This window comes from Lissotriton vulgaris, chromosome 4_1, assembly GCF_964263255.1.
Source record: "Lissotriton vulgaris chromosome 4_1, aLisVul1.2, whole genome shotgun sequence".
In the NCBI taxonomy this organism is placed as follows: Eukaryota; Metazoa; Chordata; class Amphibia; order Caudata; family Salamandridae; genus Lissotriton; species Lissotriton vulgaris.
Window position 1 is genome coordinate 727,962,445 of NC_141691.1, and position 23,779 is coordinate 727,986,223.

General features: G+C 46.0%; 1 protein-coding gene across 1 annotated transcript in view; it reads right to left on the reverse strand.

Annotated features, from left to right (window-relative positions):
• LY86 (lymphocyte antigen 86) overlaps nucleotides 1-23,779 on the reverse strand; it is a 152,838-nt gene that overhangs the window by 97,915 nt on the left and 31,144 nt on the right. Inside the window, exon 2 of the mRNA XM_086966851.1 lies at nucleotides 7,638-7,724. Within this exon, the coding sequence (XP_086822977.1) occupies nucleotides 7,638-7,724 (87 nt within the window). The remainder of the gene's footprint in view (nucleotides 1-7,637; nucleotides 7,725-23,779) is intronic.

Below are 23,779 nucleotides of genomic sequence, written 5' to 3' on the forward strand. Positions count from 1 at the left end.
CTCTAACCTCAAGCAACTCATGAAGCCAAGATCTTCGTCCTTACTGCTCTCTCTGCACAGTGGGCCTACTTCCTTGGTGAGCTGCTCGAAGTCCTCTTGCGATTAGGCCTGTGGGTCTTCTTGAGGGTTTTCTTGGGCTTCAGTGGGCTGCTCTGCTTGCTCGGGGTCTGCTCCCACTTACTTGCTCGTGGTGAGTCACTTGGAACTTGCTGGTCCATACACTGCACCTTTTTCATTGACTACGTTGTTTGCCACTGCCAAGGATTGATGGTGCCCCTGCCGGACACTGACACCTTGGCCCTTGGCATTCAACGTGGGACAGCTTGTGAATGACTCCTGGTCTTCTATAGCATCGCCTGGTCCGCACAGCTGCAACTTCAAGGGCACCGTCAGCATCTGCTGCATCGGTGGGCATTTGTCTTCCGTGCCTCCTGGACACTCCTGAGTGGCATAGACTCTGTCCCCTCTGCTTGTATGTACCTCTCATCCTGAATCCACCTTTGGGTTTCACCGGACTCCTTCATCTTCTTCTCCAGCGGGCTAAAGCTGTAAGTTTCTCTTGAGTGGTAGATTGGTCAATATGGATATTGCGAGACTTCACAATAGACATTTTCTTCTGAGAGCGCAGTAGGACTGTGATGGGATCTGCAGCATGTCAAGCTGAGACTGAAATGCAAATGACCCCATCATGCTCCACAATCTTACTGTTGTGACATTCTTCTAATGAGGTCATTTCCCTGCCTGCACCTACGTCACTTCCTGATGATATGTACAGCTGCCATGAACAGTACTAGCATAAGTCTTTATGTGATGAGAGAAATTAGGCTGCAGGAGGAAAAGTAAATTATTCTTTGCCAACTATGTACTTATAGTAATTAAATTTACAACAATCAATTAATCAGTTTTGTCCTTAATGATCAGTTAGTTCGGACGCATACCAAATAAACAAACTTTCTGGGACATTTGAGAGAGGAAAATAGGGGGGGGGGTAATTAAGACATGAGTTAGTGCATGCAGAATGCAGAGATAGCTAACAGAAATGCTTGGAAGCTGCATGGCTGACAGGGTCTACCATTGCCAATTTCTTTCTTTCATCCAGCCTTCTTTTCATTGAAAGGTGATACAATATTGCACGTTTTGCGAGGCATAAACATGTTAAAGCTGACCAGTGATAATGCAGTCATTGCTTGTGGTAATGGATGCATGTCTAATAACATGTTTCTATGTCTATCTGTTTTTATAGAATTGTTTTCCTACCACAAAGGGCCTAAACACCAGTGCTTAATTTGAGCCGGTGATTGGTGGTGGGGGCCACTGGCACTTATTTTTGGGGACCCTCACTTATTTTTTCCCCTCAGATATTTGTCGAGTGTAAGAGAGAGAAAAACACACAGTTCGTAAAGGTGAAGGAAGAGAAAGGCGGCAAAGCAGTCAAAAAGGGAGAAAGCAAGAACCTGTATGAGTGAGAAAAAGGGGCAGGGAGTGTCTGCTGATGGATTAAAGACTACTGGCCATTGTATTCAGTGCACCAATGTTTAATTGCATAGACCACCAGCTTTTGAGCAGAGCTTCAGGCACCACCACTCCTTCTTTCACAAATTAAGCACTGCTCGACACCCGTCCTAGAAAGCCAAGTCAGTGTGTGCCATCTTCTGTCTTTCATACCTGTATATGGCACCAGACCTCAAAGTGAGCCAACCCTCATTAACAATTAACCTACAACTTTACTCTAGGTTGGGAGAGTGCATAACCTGGGTCATCTAAGCATAGCACACCTGTGACCTTTATATTAAAGATAATGGAAGGCTGGCTGTATACATTCAATTCATTCTGCCGTAGAGCTTGGAGAACTTTATCGGTTTATGCTAATTACCAAGGGCAAAAGAGAGGCCACTGCTTAATTTGAACAGGTGGTTTCTGGTGCTCAGCACCGGCACTTAATTGCCAACACGGGCACTAGTGACATTCTGCCACAAAGGGGCGCTGTTGTCTTATACAGAGATGAGTACAATAAAAGTTATTTATTAATTTAAGATACATTAAAAATGACTAATATCTGCCGCCTAAGCCACTCTTACAGCTTGGGTCATGGAATAGTCTGAATTGTCACTCTTGTAAGAGTGTGATGGGTGGTATTGTGTTGGTACTGTGACTGGCAGCAATGATAGGTGCAATGAGTGGTGCAAGCTGCAGTGGCCTCCTGATAAGGGCCTTGGTAATTCGTGTTTTACAAATGAAGCTCTGGAGTGTTCACATAGCACTACAATTCTGAGAATACATTGACATTGCTTATCATAGCGACCTAGAGAATGCCGTATTATATTATATATTTTGGAGCCCTTTACAGAAGATTAATTCATGGCTTCAACTGCTGTGCACACAGGTAATCAGTGGCACAGCTGCATACCAGGCTTTATTTCAAAATCTTGTACGATTCCCTCTAGCAATCTATTCTAAAAAGCTTGACTCGTTATGTGATCTCATCGAAGTATTATGTTATAAATCCCTGAGATGTGATACTGGGCAATTAATTTCGGATGCACCACGAGTCTCTGCTGCCAGCTTTTGTTTTTGCTTTCCTCCGTGTATTTACAAGGCATTTGAACAATTATTCATATAGTACACCCATCAAATGAGTGCGTTGCCAGAGTGAGGGCGAAAACTAATCCCAACAACCCCAATGAAAAGGGGATTGTCAGTTTTCCAAAAAGACCTAACTTTACTATTGTATTTCCAAGTCCTACATTCCGCAGCTGAATATTGATTTTTGTAGTTTTAGTGTACGCTCTGTACAGTTTTCTAACTGCACAGGCTTAACAGTCGCGTCAGTTTCTCAGGATCCTATTTAGCAAGCAGGCCAAATGGGTGCTGGACTGCGCCAAAGCCATGCGCGAGAAAGGGACCCAAGTGTGGCATTGGTGCCCTTCTTCAGGCTCACATGCCACTGAGGTTGGTGATTGGTCTGCTCTCAATGCCACATTTAATGGGGCTAGTGGGTACTGTAAAAGGGTAAGGAAGTGGATTCCACAAAGGTGAAATAAAATGTAGCCCCTTTTCTGTCACGATTAAGTTGGGAGCAGGTTCAAGCGATTCTAGAACTTACTAAAATATCCCATTAACAAAACAGAAACATTGACTGATACTTTTTAAAATTACTCACATTTGTATTTTATGCGACACTTTCCAAATTTAGTTTATAGATACAAATCTAGGGAATGTACACAAAATGTCATAACCTTTTTATAAAGAATAAAGTGAGAACAAGAATAGGGCACATTCTCTTGAGTATAAATCTAGAATATAAAGCGTGTGAATGTATCCAACGGCATAACATTTCTTAATTAAATTTACCTCCTAAATCCTAAATTCCTTGACTTAACTAAACCCAAAGTGGGAAAGGTACTTAGATCCAAGCAACTCTCTTATTACGTTCATGCGAAGGATGGTAAGCGGGGAAGCCTGAATTTGGAGGTAATATGAGGAGTGACAAATCTTAGAGGTCTCCTTTAATAGTGAAGCTGCGGGAAGATAATGATACTAGAAAATGCATATATAGAGATAGGTTGCATGAGTTGGATGCAGAAGAGGGGATCAGCGTATTGCACAAGGCTGTGATTCACATGAGAGAAAAAACAGCCTATGATCAAATTGCAACAGCTGTAAACATGAGCACAAAAAGTCCTTAAAATTATTGCAGCTATGTGAAAGTAAGAGGAACCTGATGTAATTATTGTTAACTGGTTTCCAAATGCAAGCAGCTAAGGGTTGTAAGCATGACATGCTTGGACCTATCAACCATCTTTTCTTTTAAAGGCCACCCGGAACCTGAGGGTAATAGTCCTACAGCCAGATTGATCATGTTAAATAAATACAATATTCTTTTAGGTACTTGATTTATTAAGTGTAGGAGATCGATGACCAAAATATTGAATGTTGTCACTAGTATCAGCTGAAGGCAGGAAGGATTATAACCCCAAATGCGATGCAGTGCATGCAACAAAATTTGTTTTATTTATTTATATGTTTACTTACCTGTAAACCTCCGTAATCCATAGATTACTACCCCCCATCCTGCCCCTACCCACGCCACCGCCCGGCAGCTACTCCCACCACCGCCCGCTACTGTTTACAAGTAGTAAATATTCTTTGTGAATACCGAAAGTCTTAAAGTTAGACTTTCGTCTCACTTTACCTTTATGAATCGGGCCCTATATATTTAAAACATTATTTAAATCAATGTCCTAATCTAGTGCAAATAATGTGGATAGGTGTAATTATAAAGACAAACAATACAGTGGCAAAGAAAATTATTAATACACAATATAAGAGATAAAACACTGTAATGGTGTTTCAGAATTTCATTGCACGAAAACATGGAGTTAGCCTCTGTTCTCCAGCCCCTCCCTTATTGTCCCTTCATAAGCTGCCTTAACACCCAAAGGGCCTGTATGAGTTTTTAAGATGGCCTCAGGCCTGCATAAATCAGCCACACTACTGTCATGATGTCCTGTACTAAGAAGGGCATTTTCTGTCTGTCTCTCTGTCTCTCTGTCTCTCTGTCTCTGTGCTCATTAGGTTGTGGCATTCCCAACAAGAAGATAAGTCCAAGAGAGCCTTCCTGTGGCCTTTCTGAAGTATGAATGCAGCTTTGCTTGCATCAGTAGTGTGGTAGTTAAAGACAATTCAAGCTAAAACACTATGAGAATAATAAAAAGTGTGGAACAGTTCCGGCTAGAACAATGTAAAGGGTGCAGCAGCACTATCTGCACCGCAGCGATCCCGCGCCCCAGTGCACGGTAAGTACCAGGCTGGTGTGCAGCGCTGTGTGTTCCAATAATTAGATTTAATTACCAAACAGTTATATGCTCCAACCAGCAGTGGAATAACTTTCAAAACTGAGACCCCAGTATCTTCAGGTGCCACATGTAGTAGAGATCAGATTGGTCCTGATGAAAAAGCAAGGTGACATTTAGGCTATATTGAACCGGCTAAAACATGTTGACCAAAGGATGCAGGAGTCAATAGCCACTCCCTTGGCCTCCTGCCTTGTTTTTAATTAGCCGAGCGTACCTAAAAAATAACATTAGAAGGGTTCACCCGTAGGCCATCTTTAACAATTGCAGTTCCCTCCTTTTCTCAGTAGCAACAAAGTGCTCCCTCAAAGAGTGATACAAGGGGGGGGGGTGATTGACGGAGCATCTGAACCAATCAAACACTCACACCCAGTCAACAGATCTGGGTTTAATCCATCACCGTTCTTTAGCCCACTCTGCCACCCCAGTTCAGACATGGCCATATGCAAATCAGTCTGACCCTGTGCCTCATGGGAACAGTCCAGCCCGAACTGCCAAGCCATGCCTTCCCAGATCTGTTGACTGGGTGTGAGTGTTTGATTGGTTCAGATATTCCGTCCATCACCACCCCCTTTTGTACCGCCCTCAAAGAGTGAGGCAGAGCCTGTCTGGCAATATTAGATGTACTGGACGTAGGACTCAATGATGAAGTATGCCACACAGAAGTGTGGGTGAGGGTGGACTATTTGCCTGGGAATAGGTTACACTTTTCTTGTATAAAAAAAGATTCTCAGCAGAAGGCCTCCTCCTGTAGTTTTAAGGTTAATATTGGGGAACCAGTTCCTTAAGAAAATGTCTGCTTCGCCTAACCTGACTCCCAGGCTACATTTAAATCTTCCACTTAATTGTAATTAATTTTAATGTTTTGTGCTATTTTATTCTTAGGGTTCAACAAAGTTGTGCTGCATCAACAGAAGAGTATTAAATCTCAATTCTGTGCTTGTTCCTGCCTGAATAGGAGGGCACCATCCATCATATTCTCGCCCTTCAAATACAACCCTGTGATAAAGGGAAGACTAGCATTTAAGCACCAGTTGTATACATGATTGTCTGGGTTCGCTCCATCAATAGCTATTGTGTAAAGAAGAGTAAAATGTGCATTATCTGCTTTGAGCAGACTACTCAGCTGGATTGTACCAATGTCATATGTCTTCCAGACCACGCTCAAATTTCGGTGAGACCCTTAGAAGGGGTGCGAGTGAAATTTCAATTTTTTAAAGCATGTTTTCACGAAAATTAGCACATTCAGCACGTGTGGCAGTGACATACATCCAGGTTTACAGTTCACACAAGACATGTTCTGCTTGAACTAGTCCCCCATGAAAAAACACTAAGTAGAAATAATACTTCCTGAAATACGTGAAAGCCAATAATCGGTGTTTAAAGTAGGTTTCGCTCATGTAAAAAATTGCATTTTTACCTAAATGAAATAATGCCAAACACTGGAATTTGGATTAACATTTCAGGCCTGCCTACTCACACAATGCCACCATGTGACACATTAGCTCCCTTCACACAGTCACCCAGTGAGTAGTCAAAACCACATGGTGACAGGGAAAACGAGCTGAAAACCAGTGTAAATAGAGGATTTCCATCTTGTTTTTGGTGCCTTTAAACTGCTGACGTCCATAAAGTGATGTGGAATCACCCCAGGACTTTGGCAAACGGTTTGGCAATCTTTTTTTCTATTTTTAGGAGGAGGGCGCTTGGGGGCGGAGCTGGGGCAAAATAGCCTCCTAGGTACTTCTCTGTTTGAGGCCCTGCCCTTCAAGACCCTGCCCACTCCTCACACAGTGAAAATGTTGTTTTAGTAGGCAGGTCTGATATTTGGTATTAACTAGAGCGAGTTGTGTACCACAAACAGCAGTGAGTGGTTTCAGCACGTGCCTGCAACGCCATAAAAGAAAAGTGCATGTGTGCAATGAACATGACAACTGCACCGAGATTACTTGCCACAATGAAATCCCAGTTTTTGAGTTCCAGATATCCCATTATTTGTGAGAATTTAATTATGTGATAGCATTGTAACTAAATGGTGGATGAGTACATTTTCCTAGAATTATGGAAAATGAAAGTAGCATCAGGGGCGGCCCTCTGCTGTGGCGGAGGAGCGTCACCCCACTGCTTTTAAGCAGTGAGAAACATAAAATGACAATAACTTAGAGTTCTTGCCATTTAATATTTAGTGTCCTGCTGCTTTGTGGTGGGCGGGTGGGCAGGCCTGCTAAGCTCTCCAAGCACGGCAGGGGAGGAATGGTTTGCCCACTCCTAAAGTGTACAATGACTGTTTGGTCGTCCCTCTCGGGCTGCCCAAAACAGTCATGCGCAATTCCCTGTTCTCCATGCAGGTTGCCTAACTGCCTGCAAAGAGATCATGCCCACCCCTCCAGCCCCTGGCTGAGCACCATGTCACGGCGCTCTGACTAATCACAATGCTGCAATGCAGCGTTGTGATTGGCTTAGGGGAGGCAGTTTCCTGTTTTTGTCAGAGGCAGGAGAGCAGGAGCAGAGGAAGACGCGGGACCCGGCCTTGGGGTACGTTTTTTTTCATTTTCGATCCCCCATGCGGCACCCGCCCCCCCTAACCCGCCACCATCAAGTGAGTAGCATTGCATACGCAGTTTATGGCGCTTTCAGTAAAAGAGGGTGAGTGCTAGTGGAGCCACCATGAACAGGTTTCCCTACACATGTATGTGAGGTTAAAAGGTCCTACAGTGCAAACTTGATGCATAGGTGCACTTTCAAAAAATAATGTTTCTCATTAAGAACGTCTTATTCACTTACTTAAAAGAATTGCAAGTTTCATGTTCTCGATTCCTGGTGGGGTCATGAAACAAGGCTCGAAGCTGAAACCAAGATCTTGCACTGGATCTGTCAAGCAGAGAAACAACACAGAGTTAGGATCATTCAAAATAAAATACAAGAATGTTCATGAGAATTTCTGTAAAAGGAGAATAAATCTTCTGGTCATTATTACCCCAAAGCAGTAGCCCCAGTGAAAATCTTATCACAAATCCTCAACTTATACTGGCATTAGGTGACATTCTATATATGCTGACATAAGATAAGAAACTGGGTGAAACATTCCCCTTGTCACTTTACCTTCACACTGGCAACCAATCACCCTCTCAAACTTAACTTTAAAAATACATTGATAACATACCCCTTAAAAAACCCAAAAGCGAGGATCTCCTTTTTTTGAGCTTTGAGTGCTTCTGTAGCATCAGTGCTTAAATTGTAAAAAAAACACATAAGTGCCTGGGCACTTGTCAGGAGGCCACTGCATCTTGCACCTCCCCTTGCCACCCCTACCAGTGCTGCCAATGACAACACCAACATAACTAATAACCATTGCTCTGGTGTGACAATTCAGACTACTCCAGGCCCCTAAAGCTATAAGAGAGGCTTGGGCAGCTGGTATTTGTGATTTTTAGTGTATATTGAATAAATAAACAACTGTTTTTGTTCTCATTTCTTAACCACTTCACTTTGGCGGAATGCGGGTGAATCTGACTCGTGCACAGATCGATGGCCCTCGGCCATCCTCCGCATACGCCCACCGTGACGTCGGCCAGACGGGGGCCGTCCGACACATGGAAGGGGTTAATTAGTGTAGAGTTGTGCTCTAGTTTTCGCGCGTTGCGTCGTGCCGCAAAACACGCGAAGACGCCCAGTCGGAGCGAGTGCGCATGCGCGCAGAGGGAGACCGCGCGTCGGAGCATAGAAGATGCTCAGCGCTCTCCCGCGATCGTAGTTAAATAATAAATCGATCTTCCCCTAAGCTCCTGAGTCTGCCTTCTCATTACTGCATGTTAGTACCTTTATAGTGGCGACGAGGAGTGGGATTACCCACAAGAAAATACAAATAAAGGAAGCAGATAAACGGAGAAGCAGCACCAACAGGAGGGGAACATACCCCACGTGAGCACCTTGACAAAGGACAACGTGGGAAGATACCACGTCCAAGAGGTCAAGGGAAAGATCGCAGGGAGAGCGCGGCAGAAGCGCAGAGAGGCAGGGAGCACCAACTGCATGCACCAGTGCTAGAAGGCGGGAACCAAAGGGGTGAAGCACGGAGCAGAGCGATAAACCCCACAGAGGCCTTGGCGGAACTGGGAGATCGCAGAGAAGGGGGTGCAGGAGAACCCCGACCGAACCCGACGCAAGGTGGGAACGCAAGCGCACCCGGCAGCCCAAGAAACCAGGGAGCAGAACCGGAAGAACAGGCCAGATTGAGCACGCAGACGTCGTCACTCACTGCGCCAGTCCCGTTCTTGCCCAAACCAGGTGATCCCCAGATGAAGTGGGAAGACTGGAGGGAGTATTTCAAAAATTATCTTGAAGCCCTCGAAGATGAAAACGGGGAACCCTTCCCCAATGCGAGGAGAAGAAGGTTACTCTTGCACAATCTGGGCCCAGAAGGAATAAGAGTCTTCACGAACTTAGTGCCAACGACCAGACCACAAGCGGATGCTGACATCTTCAAGAATGCCTTAGAAGATCTAGACAATCACTACCGCCCAGCAGTACGTGTCTCCATCGACCACTACAATTTCCAGCAAAGGGAGCAAGAAGCAGATGAATCCATCGATGATTATGTCGCTGCTCTACGCCGGTTAGCGATGACATGTAATTATGGGGCCCTGCATGACGAATTTATAAAAGACCAAATTGTGATGCACACCACCAATAAGACTGTACAAGATAAACTATAGGTGCACGGAGAAGCGTCGCTGAAAGAAGTCATATCCATGGTAAAGAAAGCGGAATTGTCGAAACGTTGTGCCGAAGCAGCGAAAAGGGAATCCACCATGAAGACCATGGTGAACAGGGTAGAAGATTCGGAACCTTCAACAAGAAATAGAACGGCGCCTGGAGAAAGTAAAAGGACTAACAGATGGGCGGAAAGAACCGGACAGACGAGGAAACAACCCATGGAAAGCAGGTCCACGTGCTACAGGTGCGGAAGCCCGAACCACTCAGCCCAGGACAAACGCTGCCCAGCGTTCAGGGCGAAATGCATGTTCTGTGGCCTACTGGGCCACTATGAAAAAGTGTGTCGCAAGAAAATGAAGAGACCAGTAGGGAAGTACGTAACACAAAACCACACAGAAGGAGAGGAGGACGAGCTGGATGACGACGACCATGTGTTGTGCATAGAGGAGCAGGTGCTGGGAATAGGGAGCAAGCGTTCCCGCAAACCTCAATGCGACATGGTAATAGGAGGTGTGAAAATCAAGATTGTGATAGACTCGGGGCCCCCGTTCACCATAATCCAAAGATCGGTATGGGAGGAAGAGTTTGAACCCAGCCTAGGGCCCAGACTAGATCCACCAGACATATGGCCCGTGACATACTTGAACACACCCATCCCCATGGTAGGGTATAGGACTCTAAAATTTGAATTCAGAGGAAGGACAGCAGAGTGCAAGCTGTATGTGGCAGAAAAAGGTCCATCGGTCTTAGGTTGGATGGATCAAGATGACTTGGGGATCAAACTGGACCCGGGAAGAGACATTCAAGTATTGATAACAGCTCCTGAGAGTTGGCCGGATCTGGAGAAATTAAAAAGGGACTTCCCGAAGGTGTTTGGAGGGAAAGTCGGCAAGCTAGAAAAGTTCATGCACACAATTCTCCTCAAGGAAAATTCCAACCCAGTGTCCCACAAAGCTAGGACTGTTCCCCTAGCAGTGAAGGAAGCAGTACAACAAGAATTGCGTAGACTGGAAGACCAAGGAATAATTGAACCCATAGACAGTTCGGAGTGGCTGGCGCCCTTGGTGGTGGCAAGAAAACCAAATGGCAAGGTGCGTCTGTGCGTGGACCTCCGGGAACTTAATAAGTGTCTTATCGTGGAAAAAATTCCCGTTACCCAGCATAGAAGAAATGCTAGCCAAAACGAGAGGAGTAAAGTGGTTCTCCACTATCGACCTTACGTCTGCCTATCACCAAATAGACCTACACCCCACAAGCCAGAAGCTCACATCCTTTAATACGCCCTTTGGATGCTATCAATTTGGCAGGATGCCTTTTGGCCTTGCCTCAGCTGCAGCTGTGTTCCAAAAGCTAATGCATCGCCTATTCAAGGACATTGAAGGCATCCAGTACTTTCAGGATGATATTTTGGTAATGGGGAAAGACCGGAAGGACCAGGACAGGAAATTGGACAAGGTGCTGGGTGTGCTACAAGAAACAGGCCTGACGCAGAATGGGAGAAATGTCGACTGGGAATGACATCAGTCACTTACCTTGGACACGAAATAGGAGAACACGGAATTACGCCAAAAAAAGAGAATGTAAGGGCAATCTGTGAGGCCAAGGCACCAGGCAGCAAAGAGGAGGTGAGATCCTTCCTGGGGATGACCAAATATTATAGAAAGTTTGTCCAGCACTTCGCTACTAAAACACATCACCTGAGGCAACTGATAAGAGACAAGACAGTGTTCAAGTGGAATGTTGACAGTGTTAAGAGGAACATAAGTCAAGCGGTGCCTTTACATGGATATGACTCCGTGGGACAGACCATACTGACGACAGATGCCAGTGAGAAGGGACTGGGAGCAGTCCTTGCGCAGGATAGAACAGACGGAACTGTGGAGACCCTCAGCTTTGCTTCCAGGACTCTATCGCCCACAGAACAGAAATTTAGTGTAATTGAGAAAGAAATGCTAGCGGTGGTATGGGCCCTGGGGAAGTTCCGGCAATTCCTGTGGGGCACGAGATTTTGCCTGCAGACGGACCACAAACCTTTAGTCACGGTGCTAACCTCGAATGGACATGCGACCGCCACGCCATGCATAGCCAAGATGTCGTCGAAACTACTTGAGTACCGGCATGATGTGGAGTATATACCGGGGACACGCAACAAGGTGGCAGACTACCTGAGTAGAGCCTCAGCCATGGAAGAAGCCCCAAACCTCTCATCGGAGGATGAAGAAATGATAGCTATAACGGAGGTTCCGGAAAGAGTAATCAGTAAACAAGAATGGGTTCTAGCATATGATGAGGATGAAGAGATCCGTGAGGTCAAAGAACACATAATCAAGGGCTGGCCCAAAAAGAAGAGAGTGAAGGAGGAACTCCGGAAATTCTATAAAGTCCACGAGGAACTGTCTGTGAGTGACTCAGGCATCATTCTATACCGAGGGGACAAAGTGGTGCCACCTACGAGACTGATCCCGTTCCTGTTGGCACAGTTATATGAAGGGCATCTCGGGATTGTCAAAAACAAAATGCGAGTGAAGCAAATGTACTGGTAGCCTGGACTAGACATACAAGTGGAAAGGCATGTGAGAGACTGTGGCCAGTGCCAAGGGGCTGATAAAATACTGAAACCACTAAGGCCAGTCTTAGGGAAACTTGACCAGCCACGCAACCCCTGGGAAGATGTCTCGGTCGACATTTTAGGACCTGTTCTGGACAACCAAGGAGTGCAGAAGTATGTATGTGTCTTGGTGGACAAATACTCAAAGTGGCCAGAAATTCATATCCAAGAACAAATGAACTCCAAAACTGTAATAAAGTCCCTCATGTCCGTCTTCCTGAGAGAAGGGATCCTAAGGACAATCCTGAGCGACAATGGCCCGCAATTTACCTCTGAAAAATGGTACAAGTATGCAGAAAGGAATGGGATCAAAACCAAACACACTTCCATATACCACCCCTCGAGCAACGGACAGGTGGAAAGATTCAATCGGGTCATCATGGGGTCTATCCAAGCTTCCATCATGAAAGGCAAGGATTGGGAAAAGGAGATACAGAGGATGATATGGGCCTACTGAATTACCCCCACCTCCACTGGGTACAGCCCATTCCAAATTCTGAGAGGCAGACACCCATTCACTAAGGACAATGTGGTCTGGAGAGAAAAGACCATCACCAGCAAATGGTCCCCTGCAGTAGTGCAACATAACTTAGAGAGAGCTCAGAAAGTATATACCGACCATTATAACCGGAGAAGAAACGTGCAAGAGACTGCACTTGAAAGAGGGGAGTGGGTGAGAGTCAAACTGGCAGTGTTGAAAAGGAAGGGAGAAAGCAAATATAGCCCGCCTCTGCAAGTAGAAGAAGTATATGATAGAGCTGCGTTACTCAGCGATAGGAACGTGTGGTCCCAAGACCGTATGGCTAAAATCAACAAGATCCTACAGTGGCCTGTGGAGGAAGAGAGAGCCCTACAAGATCAAGAGCCAGGAGACAGAGAAGGAGGTACACCAACAAGGGAAGAGCGCCAGACTGAAGAAGAATCTTGTGAGGACTTGGAACACCCAGAAGGGCCCTTTGCAGAGGAAACGCAGGGAGAAAGGTGTACGCCAAGAAGAGCAGAGCAGAGTCAGCAGAGAGACAAGAATGTAAGCCCTGCAGAGAACTGCACCAGAGAAGCCTCCACACCGGTAAGACGCACCCGCGCCGATAGAGTGGTGGTCAGACCTAATCATTTCAGAGACTTTGAACTAGGGGGATGTTAAGCCCCTGAGGACTCAGAGGACTCTTTTGTGTAAGTGTAAAAAGGGGAGATATGTAGAGTTGTGCTCTAGTCTTCGCGTGTTGCGTCGTGACGCAACACGCGAAGATGCCCAGTCGGAGCGAGTGCGCATGCGCGCAGAGGGAGACCGCGCGTCGGAGCATAGAAGACGCTTGGCGCTCTCCCGCGATCGTAGTTAAATAATAAATCGATCTTCCCCTAAGCTCCTGAGTCTGCCTCCTCATTACTGCATGCAATTAGCACCTTTATAATTAGATGTCGCCACCATGTGGTAGACTGCCATAAGTGCTAGTGTTGACAAAAAGTGCTGGTGCCGAGCACCGGAAACTACGGCTCCTGTTAAGCACTGTGTAGCATCCTGATGTCTGCATCCTGTAGGGACTGACTGACCCTTGACATGTCCTTGTCTGAATGTGTTTCTAGTGTTAGAATAATCTGGCTGTCAGTAGTAGTGATTGCAGTAGGAGTCTGGTAAATGGAGGGGCCATCATTAAGCTTTTAAGAAACATCCAATCAGTGCCTAAATGATGATGGGCAAGAAGAAGCAACCATAACAGTTTGGGTTTTGCCAGCCAGGCAGATCGTAATCCCATTAAGGTTGGTGCCTTGAATCCTTGTGTCACTAAGGGCCAGATGTAGGTAGGCGTTTACCGGGTGGTAACGGCCGAAAACCGGTAAAATCGGCCGTTACCGAGGAAATGAGATGTAGGAGGCCATGATTTACCGATTTTTGAAAATCCGAGTCGGAAACATACCGACTCGGTAAGAATGACCCGGTAAAATTACCGTGTCGGAATATACCGTATACATAAATACCGAGTTGGTATTCTCCGACTCGGTAAATCAGGAACGGTAAAAATTAGCCATGGAGATGTAGGTAAGCACAAAAATACCGATTCTGCCGAAAAACGGTATTTATTAGTCGGTATTTACCATGCATTGAAAGCAGGTGGTAACCAAGGGAGGGCTATAAAAAAAGTCCCAAAATGCACCTCAGGACCCATGATGGCGGCTTTTTACATCATAGCAAGACGGCAGAGACTACAGGCAGCAGGACAGAGAGAATGGCTAAGGGAGGAACAAGTGTACAGGCAGAGGATAACACTGTTCCAACTGACAGAGCCTGAAATACTGCAGAGGTACAGGCTACACCCAGACACCATCAAGCAATTGATCAGGGACCTACACCCTCTCCTGGACCACCCAACACCCAGGGCCCATGCAATCCCACCTCATGTCCAGGTGCTATGTAGCTTACACCTGCTGGCCTCAGGGAGCTACCAGAGTGTGATAGCTGCAGTGGGTGGCGTGTCCCAGGGCTGCCTGTCCCGCTTCTTCAGGCGGTTTATTGACGCCATGATGCAGAGGATGGGGCATTATATTTCATTCCCTGTTACACCGGCAGAATTAGCCAAAACCAAGACTGACTTTTATCAACTGGCACACTTCCCTCACGTGATCGGCTGCATCGATGGCACCCACGTCCCACTCTGTCCACCTGCAGCCACAGAGCACATATACCGGAATCGCAAATCGACGCACTCCATCAACGTCCAGGTCATATGTAATGCAGGTAACCTCATCACTGACATCGTAGCCAAGTTCCCCGGAAGTAGCCATGATTCATACATCTTCCAGAACAGTGGAATATACACGCGCCTACTTGCCGGAGAATTTGGAAATGGATACCTGCTAGGTAAATCACATTGACACACCCTGACACTCACATTAGATCTACGTCTCATGTACTTGCAATTAATGTCTATCTTTCTCCCCCTAGGCGACAGTGCATATGCCCTGCGGTCCTTCGTGCTCACTCCCTACCTCAACCCATCCACCAGGAGTGAAAGGCGATACAACGTGGCTCACAGATCCACACGAAACGTAGTTGAGCGCACATTTGGACTCCTAAAGAGCAGGTTTCGCTGCCTCCACAAGAGTGGAGGTGCACAGCAGTACACCCCAATCATCTGCTGCAAAATAATAGCGACCTGTGCAATGTTGCATAATCTCGCCACCAAGCAAGGCACTGAGGTGGAGCTCACATATCATGAGAACATTGATGACGACCCAGAGGTGGCAGAGCCCCAAGCTACAGTGGCAGCAGCAGCTACAGATGGGAGACTGAGACGGGCAGAGGTTACACAACAATATTTCTGAGTGAGTAAAGAGACACAGGCATGAATGTAACTTTGTTGAAGTAGTTTAATATTCACTACGCCACAGCATTGTTAGCTCACATTGGGCTCACTAATACAAACACTCCATGAGTGTGATGTCACGGTTAACACCACCGTGACTACAGCCTTGGTTGGAGTGCAAAGTCATTGTTTGTGGGCACGGGCCACAGGGCGGGGCTGCTGTGGCTGTGAATCAATGTCCTCACGCTGGCCTGTCACACTTCCCCCACGCCTGCCACTCCTCCGTAACTCATGCACAGGAGTGCCTGCACCACTCCTGCTGGTGGACCCCTCGCTTTCGGCAGCACAAGTGTCGCCTCCAGTGCCAGTCTGTTGCGCGAGCACCAGCTCCATTGCAGAGGTCATCCTGGCCATGCCTTCACTTAAATTGTTGCAGCACTGCACTATGGCAGTTGCAAACGTGTTCAGGGCCTTGGTTTGCTGGCGCGCATCCACACGGGCCTTGCGTCTCGCCAAATGGTCCCTGTCCAATTTGTCACACAGGACAGTCATGCACTGTGTGATATCTGATATTCCTGACGCCATGGATTGCATGCTCTCTGCCATTTCCCCAATGCCCTTGCCTACTGCTTCCAGTTTATCATTTGTTGTGCGTGCGTGCCTCTGAACCCCCATCATTGCTTTCGCCTGCAGGCGCTGCACCTTCACCATGGTGGCCTCCAGTCCGCAGAAGACACCTTGGACTTGCCGCACATCCTCTTCCTCCCGTGGACGTCGCCCTCGGACACTGGCCCGCGTGACTCTGGGAGTGGGCTGCTGCTCGGTGTTGCCTCTGTCCTGTGTGCCACCCTCCTCCTCCTCCTCCTCCGATGATGTTTGCAGTATTCTGCGAGGGGGCACATCATGGCTCCTGACTCTTCCCAGCACTGGGGATGGTGATGTGGGGGTGGGTGATAGTTCTGCCGCTCCTGTGTCCTGACTACCGAATAGGAGAGGGGATTGTGGATTTTCTGCAGTTGCCTCCTCAGGTATCGGGGCTGCCTGCTCTTGGTCCTGCCCTCCGTGAGATGTGCTAGGTCCGGCTCCTTCCCTCCTCTTCTCTCTGACCTCAGCTGTGCTGCGCTTTGACTCTCCTGTGGACAGACATGGACATTGTGTCAGTAATGTTGATCACCTGTGTCATGTGATAAAATACACTTCTATTGCACTTTAGCCTGTCTCTCATTTGCCTATGCTACTTGTCTGTTGCTCCCCTTGCTGCAATGCACGCTGACTGCTCTGAGGTATCTACACATGACTACATTTCACAGGATGCATTGCAGGACATTAGTTAAACCTGTTGTGGAGTCTGATTTGTCCTGTGAGGGGAATAGGTAAAAGGGTAAATGATAGTGTTCTTGCATCTTACCTGGTTTCTTAGCTCCTCTTGCTGAGCTGTCTGCGTCTCCTATTCCGTGTATACATTCCTTCTCAAGGGTGGATGCGACCATCTCCTCGATGTCGGTGAGTCTGGGGGCTCTGTTTCTTCCTCCGCCTGTAGCATCACTTTCCTTGCGGTGGGCAGCAAGCTTTTTTTTGGTGATTATGCGGATGTCATACCACCGTTTTTTTAGGTCTTCTAGGTCACGGTGGGTGACACCAATGGCATTTACCTTGCCTTGTATGTCCAACCAGGTGCTGCGTTTGATGGATTCTGCAACATGCAGAGTTTGCTTTCCTAAAATTTTGCCATAATGTCTGACAACCTCCGAAATCAGCACCTGCAGTTCCTCCTGGCTGAACTTCTGCTTCCTTTTGCGCTCTGCAGCTTCTCTCTGTGCCTCCTGGCTCTCCATCTTGCTGTGTATTTTGTCTCAGGTAAGGCTGCTCCACACTCTGTCCTCCTGCTCTCCTGACTGTTTGTTTCTGCACCTGCATGGGCGTGGCCTGTCCCAAGTACTGGGGTGTGGTGGTTGGATCTGATTGGTTAGTTCCCCTGTGGCTTGAAATTTGGGTGTGGTTGAAGTACCTGATTGGTTCACAGGCGCACATGTTTGTCAGTTTCAAATTCTTCGGCGGATAGTTCCGACACGGTAAATACCGGGTCGGTCTTTACCTACTCGGTATTTTCCGGGTCGGGAGTTGCCATTCATTCCTATGGGCCGTGGCACCGGTGGATCGGTTTGGGTTTTTCCGTCTCGGATTTTACCGTGTAGGTATATTCCGAGACGGTAAATACCGTTTCCGATTACCGACTGGTTCCGAGTCGGTATTTGTTACCGCCATTCTTACCTACATCTCATTTTCCTACTCGGTAATACCGAGTCGGTATGACTCGGTATTTAAGAGGTCGGTAAATAAAATTTACCTACATCTGGCCCTCGATCTTTGGGGCAGGAGTTGATGGTCGTTTACAGGCAGGGAAGGAGAATGGCGACGATAGTGTTCTTGTGATTTTACCAGATTAAAATGAGTGCAGATTCATCACCTATTTTGGGATAAAACCTGATTTATTTGCCAGAGAGGAGGTTATATTTTTCGTGCGATGAAATCAGAAATTTGACTCAAGGCTTTCTTTCCAAATAGCTTCCTCAGAAGGTGGCCATTTGATTGAATCCTGCAGAGTACTTGGGTCCGGTTGATCAAGTCCTTGCTTCTTTAGTGATGACTTAATGTAGGATTTTTAGTTCATCGGGGAGCACCTGTCCTGAAAGACATGAGATTACTAATCACTCTAGCCACTCTGACGCATGCAATGCCACTGGAATGGAATATTTTCAAATCTATTTGGATAGCACTGGTCGTCGCTAATCCGGTGATCGAACCAGCCTTGATAAACTCAAATGTTTCTTTTATGAAAACTGTATTGAACGCGCAGAGTTTAGGCTTCATACTTGTTCTGGTACAATTAAGATTAGAATGGAAAGATGGTTTCTTATTGCTTTAAAATGAAAGCGAATTTGCAGGTTGTTAGTTCTTTGATGAAGTCATCTGCCAGTGGGTTGCAGAGCTCATGAAAGTGGTTTGCACAGTTAGTGTTAGAAGCTTGGGCCATGCCATTCAGAGTTGCATTTGAAGAGTTCTTTATCACTTTCTTGAGAGTTGCTTTAGAGGCTCCCTGCTGTTGATGGAGTTGGTTTTCCATGTTTTGGAAATGTTTTTTTCTCCACAGTCTTTCAAGGGTTCAGTTATGTTGTTTAGAACTTTATATAATGGTTGAGTTAGCAAGCCTTATGATGGTGTTGTATGTTTCGTATATTACACAAACGTATCAATGTGTGAACCTGAAGTGGAGTGTTAGTAGCATAGCCCACACTTATGTTTTTAAATAAGATCGTCACTGAAATTGGATTATTTTTTGAGGTGCGTGTCTACCCACCTCAAGGAGCAATCACAACACTTGTCAGGGCGATTCCTCAAAATTAGTAAATTAACGTAAGCTCAACGTCCTGGTAGATATGGCACAGAGGGGGGAAGGAGGGTAGACGGGGACAAGGGGTAAATAAAAAAATTAATTAAACTTTCCTCCTTGCCCCATCCTCCCTCACCATGTCCTCCTCGTCGCTCCACCGGAATACAGAACAGGAAGCACCCAGTCTGAGGCTCCCCATAGCCAATCACAGCACTGTAACGCAGCATTGTCTTTGTCCTGAGCGCCGTGGTCAGGCGCTCAGCCAGGAAATGGGGGCCTGGGCATGTTCTCCACTCAGGCTGTAATGCAGCCTAGGTGGAGGACATGCTAAGTGCGCATGAATGTTTGGCTGGCCCAAGAGGGCTGGCCAAACATTCATGCACACTTTGGGAGAGAAAACCACTCTTCCCCTCCTCTGCTCTGTCAGCAGAGCAGCCCTGCCCCGCCCAGCCTGCCTTGCAAAGCTGCTGTGCTTGCAACAGGAAAATATAAAATTATATTAACTTTCAGTTGTTATCATTTTATGTTTCCTTACACTGCTGAAAAGCAGTGGGGCGATGCCTTTAGCTGACGAGCCACCACTGAGGTCCAGTCCTTAATGGCTCCTCTTAGAGACAGCAGAACCAGTCCTCTTTTGATGTTCGGCAGGTTAAGAAAGTGTTCTGAAGTGGGTGCTTGGAGGTGCCGCCACATTTATGCCTGGCACTAGTTAATGGGTGGGAATGATGCCTCCTGGACATGCCCTAACTAATGGGGTAAAAGTTCCCGGCGCCAACCATACTGACTTGGCACTTTTTAGGATGGCAGAAGTCTTTGGCCACACTTAACATGGACTCTTAGGGCTAGGTGTGTGTGTTGGGAGTATACTATGGTAATCCAAGTATCCTCCCACATTTAACACTAAAATCCAGTTTGAGGCAGCCACTGTACCGACAATAAAACCAAAGCCAGAATTCTGGTAGGACAAAGGCAGAGTCCTTCAGCAATCAAACAGTGTATCCTCAAGAATTGCCTTGGCACCCTGTTCACTCGGAATACAACTAAAATGCCCTGCCATCTTTTGGATCATAACCACTCTCATGATGATTTGAAATATCTGATTATAGGTGAGGTATTTTTCAGTACTAATCAAATATGAATCCTATCACAGAGAAAGCAATCATGGGTGAATAGTCTAAAAACCAATGTTATCATACTGAGCAATGACATTTCTTGGAGTCAACTTAATAGTATGAACTTTTAACTTAACAAAGGATTCCTGATTGCACAGATGAGGATCAGAAAATACAGATGATTCTGAAGATATATACTACATACCTAGTTTTATATTCACAGCCATTTACATATAGAAACATTTCAGACTGATCAATAATATAATTACATTTCTTCATAAACAGTTTTCTCTCTGCCTGGAGGTTATGAAGTATACATCCATATTCTAGATAAATAGGTGCATTGATACTAACTGCTTCATTAGTTGTGGTATATTAATAACGGTTGAGTCACAAAGAAAGAGCTTAGGCACGTACATTTTACTATAGCTCCTAGCAAAATAGGGAAACTTGTGACATCACACGCAAGCACATTGATGTGAATGCAAGGCAAAAGGAGTGTTGTGATACATGTGCTATATGACATCAAACACATGAAGCATATCAGATAGCTTGAGTAAACGCTTAAACAACAATACAGGACACAGGTAGTATGTAGGGCATTGGTGACATGACGCCCTTGAGGAGGTAAGTTGAACGAGTGATTGAGTGTGCGCTGGAAATCGATTTTGAAGTATACAAAAAAGCAATTGTTCCAATGACACTGCGCAAGAGACCCACATCTCGGTATACCCGACCCACCAAAGGTGACACACAGAAGTATACAAAAAAAAGATGGATGGAATGCTTGAATTACTCTCAGTAACTGGTAGTTACTGAGGGTCGCATCCCAATCTGTCATTATTTTGCACACAATACAACCTCAGTTAGGACCCAGCCTATGCAAATCAGTCTTGACCCTGCTCCGGTGTGAGCAGTCCGGCTAAAACTGCTAGGCCATGTCCTCCCTAAACTGTAACACAAGCAATCCAGGACCTGTTTCTCCCTATTTAGGCCTCGTCTACCAGGTATAGCTTGGTTCCAGTGGCATAGTGTGCATGGAACCCATGTCTCAGTATATCCATTGCACTTAGGGTGACACACTGAAGTATACACAAAAGTGATGGCTGGAATGCCTGAATATATCTCAGTCATTGGTAATTACTTGGGCCACATCCCAGTCCATCATTATTTTGCACACCGTGCCACCTCAGTTTGGATCCAGCCTTATGCAAACCAGGCTTGACCCTGCTCCAATGGGAATAGTCCAGACTAAACTGCCAGACCAGGCCTCCCTGAACCAGAACACAAGCACCCTAGGACCAGTTTCGCCCTAGTTAGGGCTTATCAGCCAGGTACAGATTGGTTCCAGTGACATACTGTGCATGGGATCCACATCTGGGCATAACCATCACACTTAGGGCAGCAAATTCAAAGTGATGAATGGAATGCTTGAATTAATTTCAGCCACTGGCAATTGCTTGGACATCATCCCAATCCATCATTTAGCACCGACCAGTTGCTACGGATCCTTGAAAATTGACTGCAAGGCAGTTAGCCTTTTAGGGATCTAGGTTGGTGACTTGAATATTCTAGCAGTGTTTCTCTCTGTAGGTTAGCAGAAAATGTTTTGCCACTTCCCACTAAATTTCAATATGGCCACCCCTCCCCTCAGAAACGCTTCAAGTTCCTTCTGTGTAAGTACTCTTTTTCTGTTTACTGTCCATTATATCTGCCGCCATCATAAGCTGCCCATATGCCGCACACTGACTGAGACAACACATAGCCTAATAGAGAACTCCTCTTCTACCCTGCTGAATTACTGTTCATCCTGATGCAGGATAGGGTCCTATTTTCCTTTCGTGCACACAGTATATAAAGGCAGCCGCGGTCGGTAGTGGGATGACCTGCAGGGCGGTAACGTGGGAAGGGGGTGGGGCAGGGTGGGGGTGGTAATGTATGGATCACGGAGTTTTACAGGTAAGTAAACATATAAATAAATAAAACAAATGTCATTGCATGCACTGCATCACCAAATGCGATGCTGTGCGCGCAACAAAATTTGTTTCATTTATTTATATGTTTACTTACCTGTAAAACTCTGTAATCCATACATTACTACCCCCCACCCTGCCCCTCCCCCTCCCCACGTCACCGCCCTGCAGGTCATCCCACTCCCGACCACGGCTGTATAAAGGCCATTAAAAACTGTCACCCTGCGCCTTGCTGCATCTTTGATTGATTTGGCCCAGTGGTCCTGCTTTCCATTCTTGCAGATACTGTAACACAATTATTTTTCAAGTACTTTATCGCAGAGGATTTCCACTCCTCTTTTTTAATACAGGATACTTACTCTTCTGCAGCTCATTTCTGGGGTTTTATGCCCCCTTGTCTCTTAGGACTAGCTACATAACTGGGTAATACTCCTCCATAACCCCATGTATTTTGCGATCTGCACTTTCTATATTCCTTAACTCAAGATCATTGCCCAAACATCTTTACTTATTATGCATTCTTTTCTTAGAATAGTGAGTTCCTTTCTGGAGTCTCCAGCACAGATGTGCAAATTCTCCACCTTCATGACCCCATGTAAGTGTCCATATGGCATTGTTTTCCCTCCCTCCCTATATTTGCATGTAGCTAACTCTCAGGCTCATACATACACGGAGTCCTGGTGATGATCCTGTCATTTCCAGGGATCGAAGTACCGTCAAATGGATAGGCGGACCCATTTAATTGTATTTAATTGTGTTTACTGGGCCATCCATTTATAAGTTTGTTGTACACAATTATTTCTGCATATCATACGAATGTGTCATATTTCGAGCACAGAGGATATACACTTATTCACCTCACTGAACATAGTTATTTATCTATTGTCAACTGAAGATATGCAAATACAATTGATTATTAAATAACAAAAATATGATTCTATGAATTATTTGGCATAGGGACCTTTGTTTCTTCTTACTTGATTGGCATCTATCACAGCACAGCTGATATCAAGGGGTCTGTCCGCATTGCAAGCATCAGTGATAGTGTCAAGTAACATGCTATATTATTTTTCATGTTTATGGGTACATGCTTCTGAGCAGTGCAAAAAAGACAAAAACTGATAATAACAGGATGGCATTATCATTTTATTTTTTTCTACGAAGCCAGGTTGGGTGGGGCGGGGCGGGCTAGGCTTATGTCACAGTACAGCAGGAAGAGTATATGCACCTTAAGAGTGAATTATGTTTTGTCCAGCCGTCTTGGGCCGGCCAAATAGTCATGTGCACTTAGCATGTCCTCCACCGGGCTGCAATGCACAGCCTGAGTGGAGATCATGCACAGGCTCGCAGTCCTCGTTTGAGCGCCGAACCGGGGCTCGCAGACCAATCACAAGGCTGCTGTCATGATGAAAGCAGTGTTGTGATTGGCTTGGGGGAGCCTGGGTGCTTCCTGTTTCTGGGAGCTAGGAAGAGCAGAGGACGACAAGAAGCATGTGGTGTGAACAGGTAAGTGATCTTTATTTTTATTTTTCATTCCCCCCCCACCCCCCCCCCCCCACCGGCCCCACTACCCCAATTCCACAGCAGCAGCCACTGCAATAAGCATCAGAGGGGGGTTTTACCCAGACAAATGCTGAAGGCCATTGTAATAGCAATGATCACTACTGGATGTGATAGAGAGAATAAGAAGCTTGTCCATTTCTTCTTAGACTTCTTTAAGCCATTTAAGGGGATATATTGTTTTACAATGATGCTATGTTGTGCATATTCAAATACAATATCATTCTCTTCCTCAGTTCTGCATTCCACCTTGGAGCCAGGAGA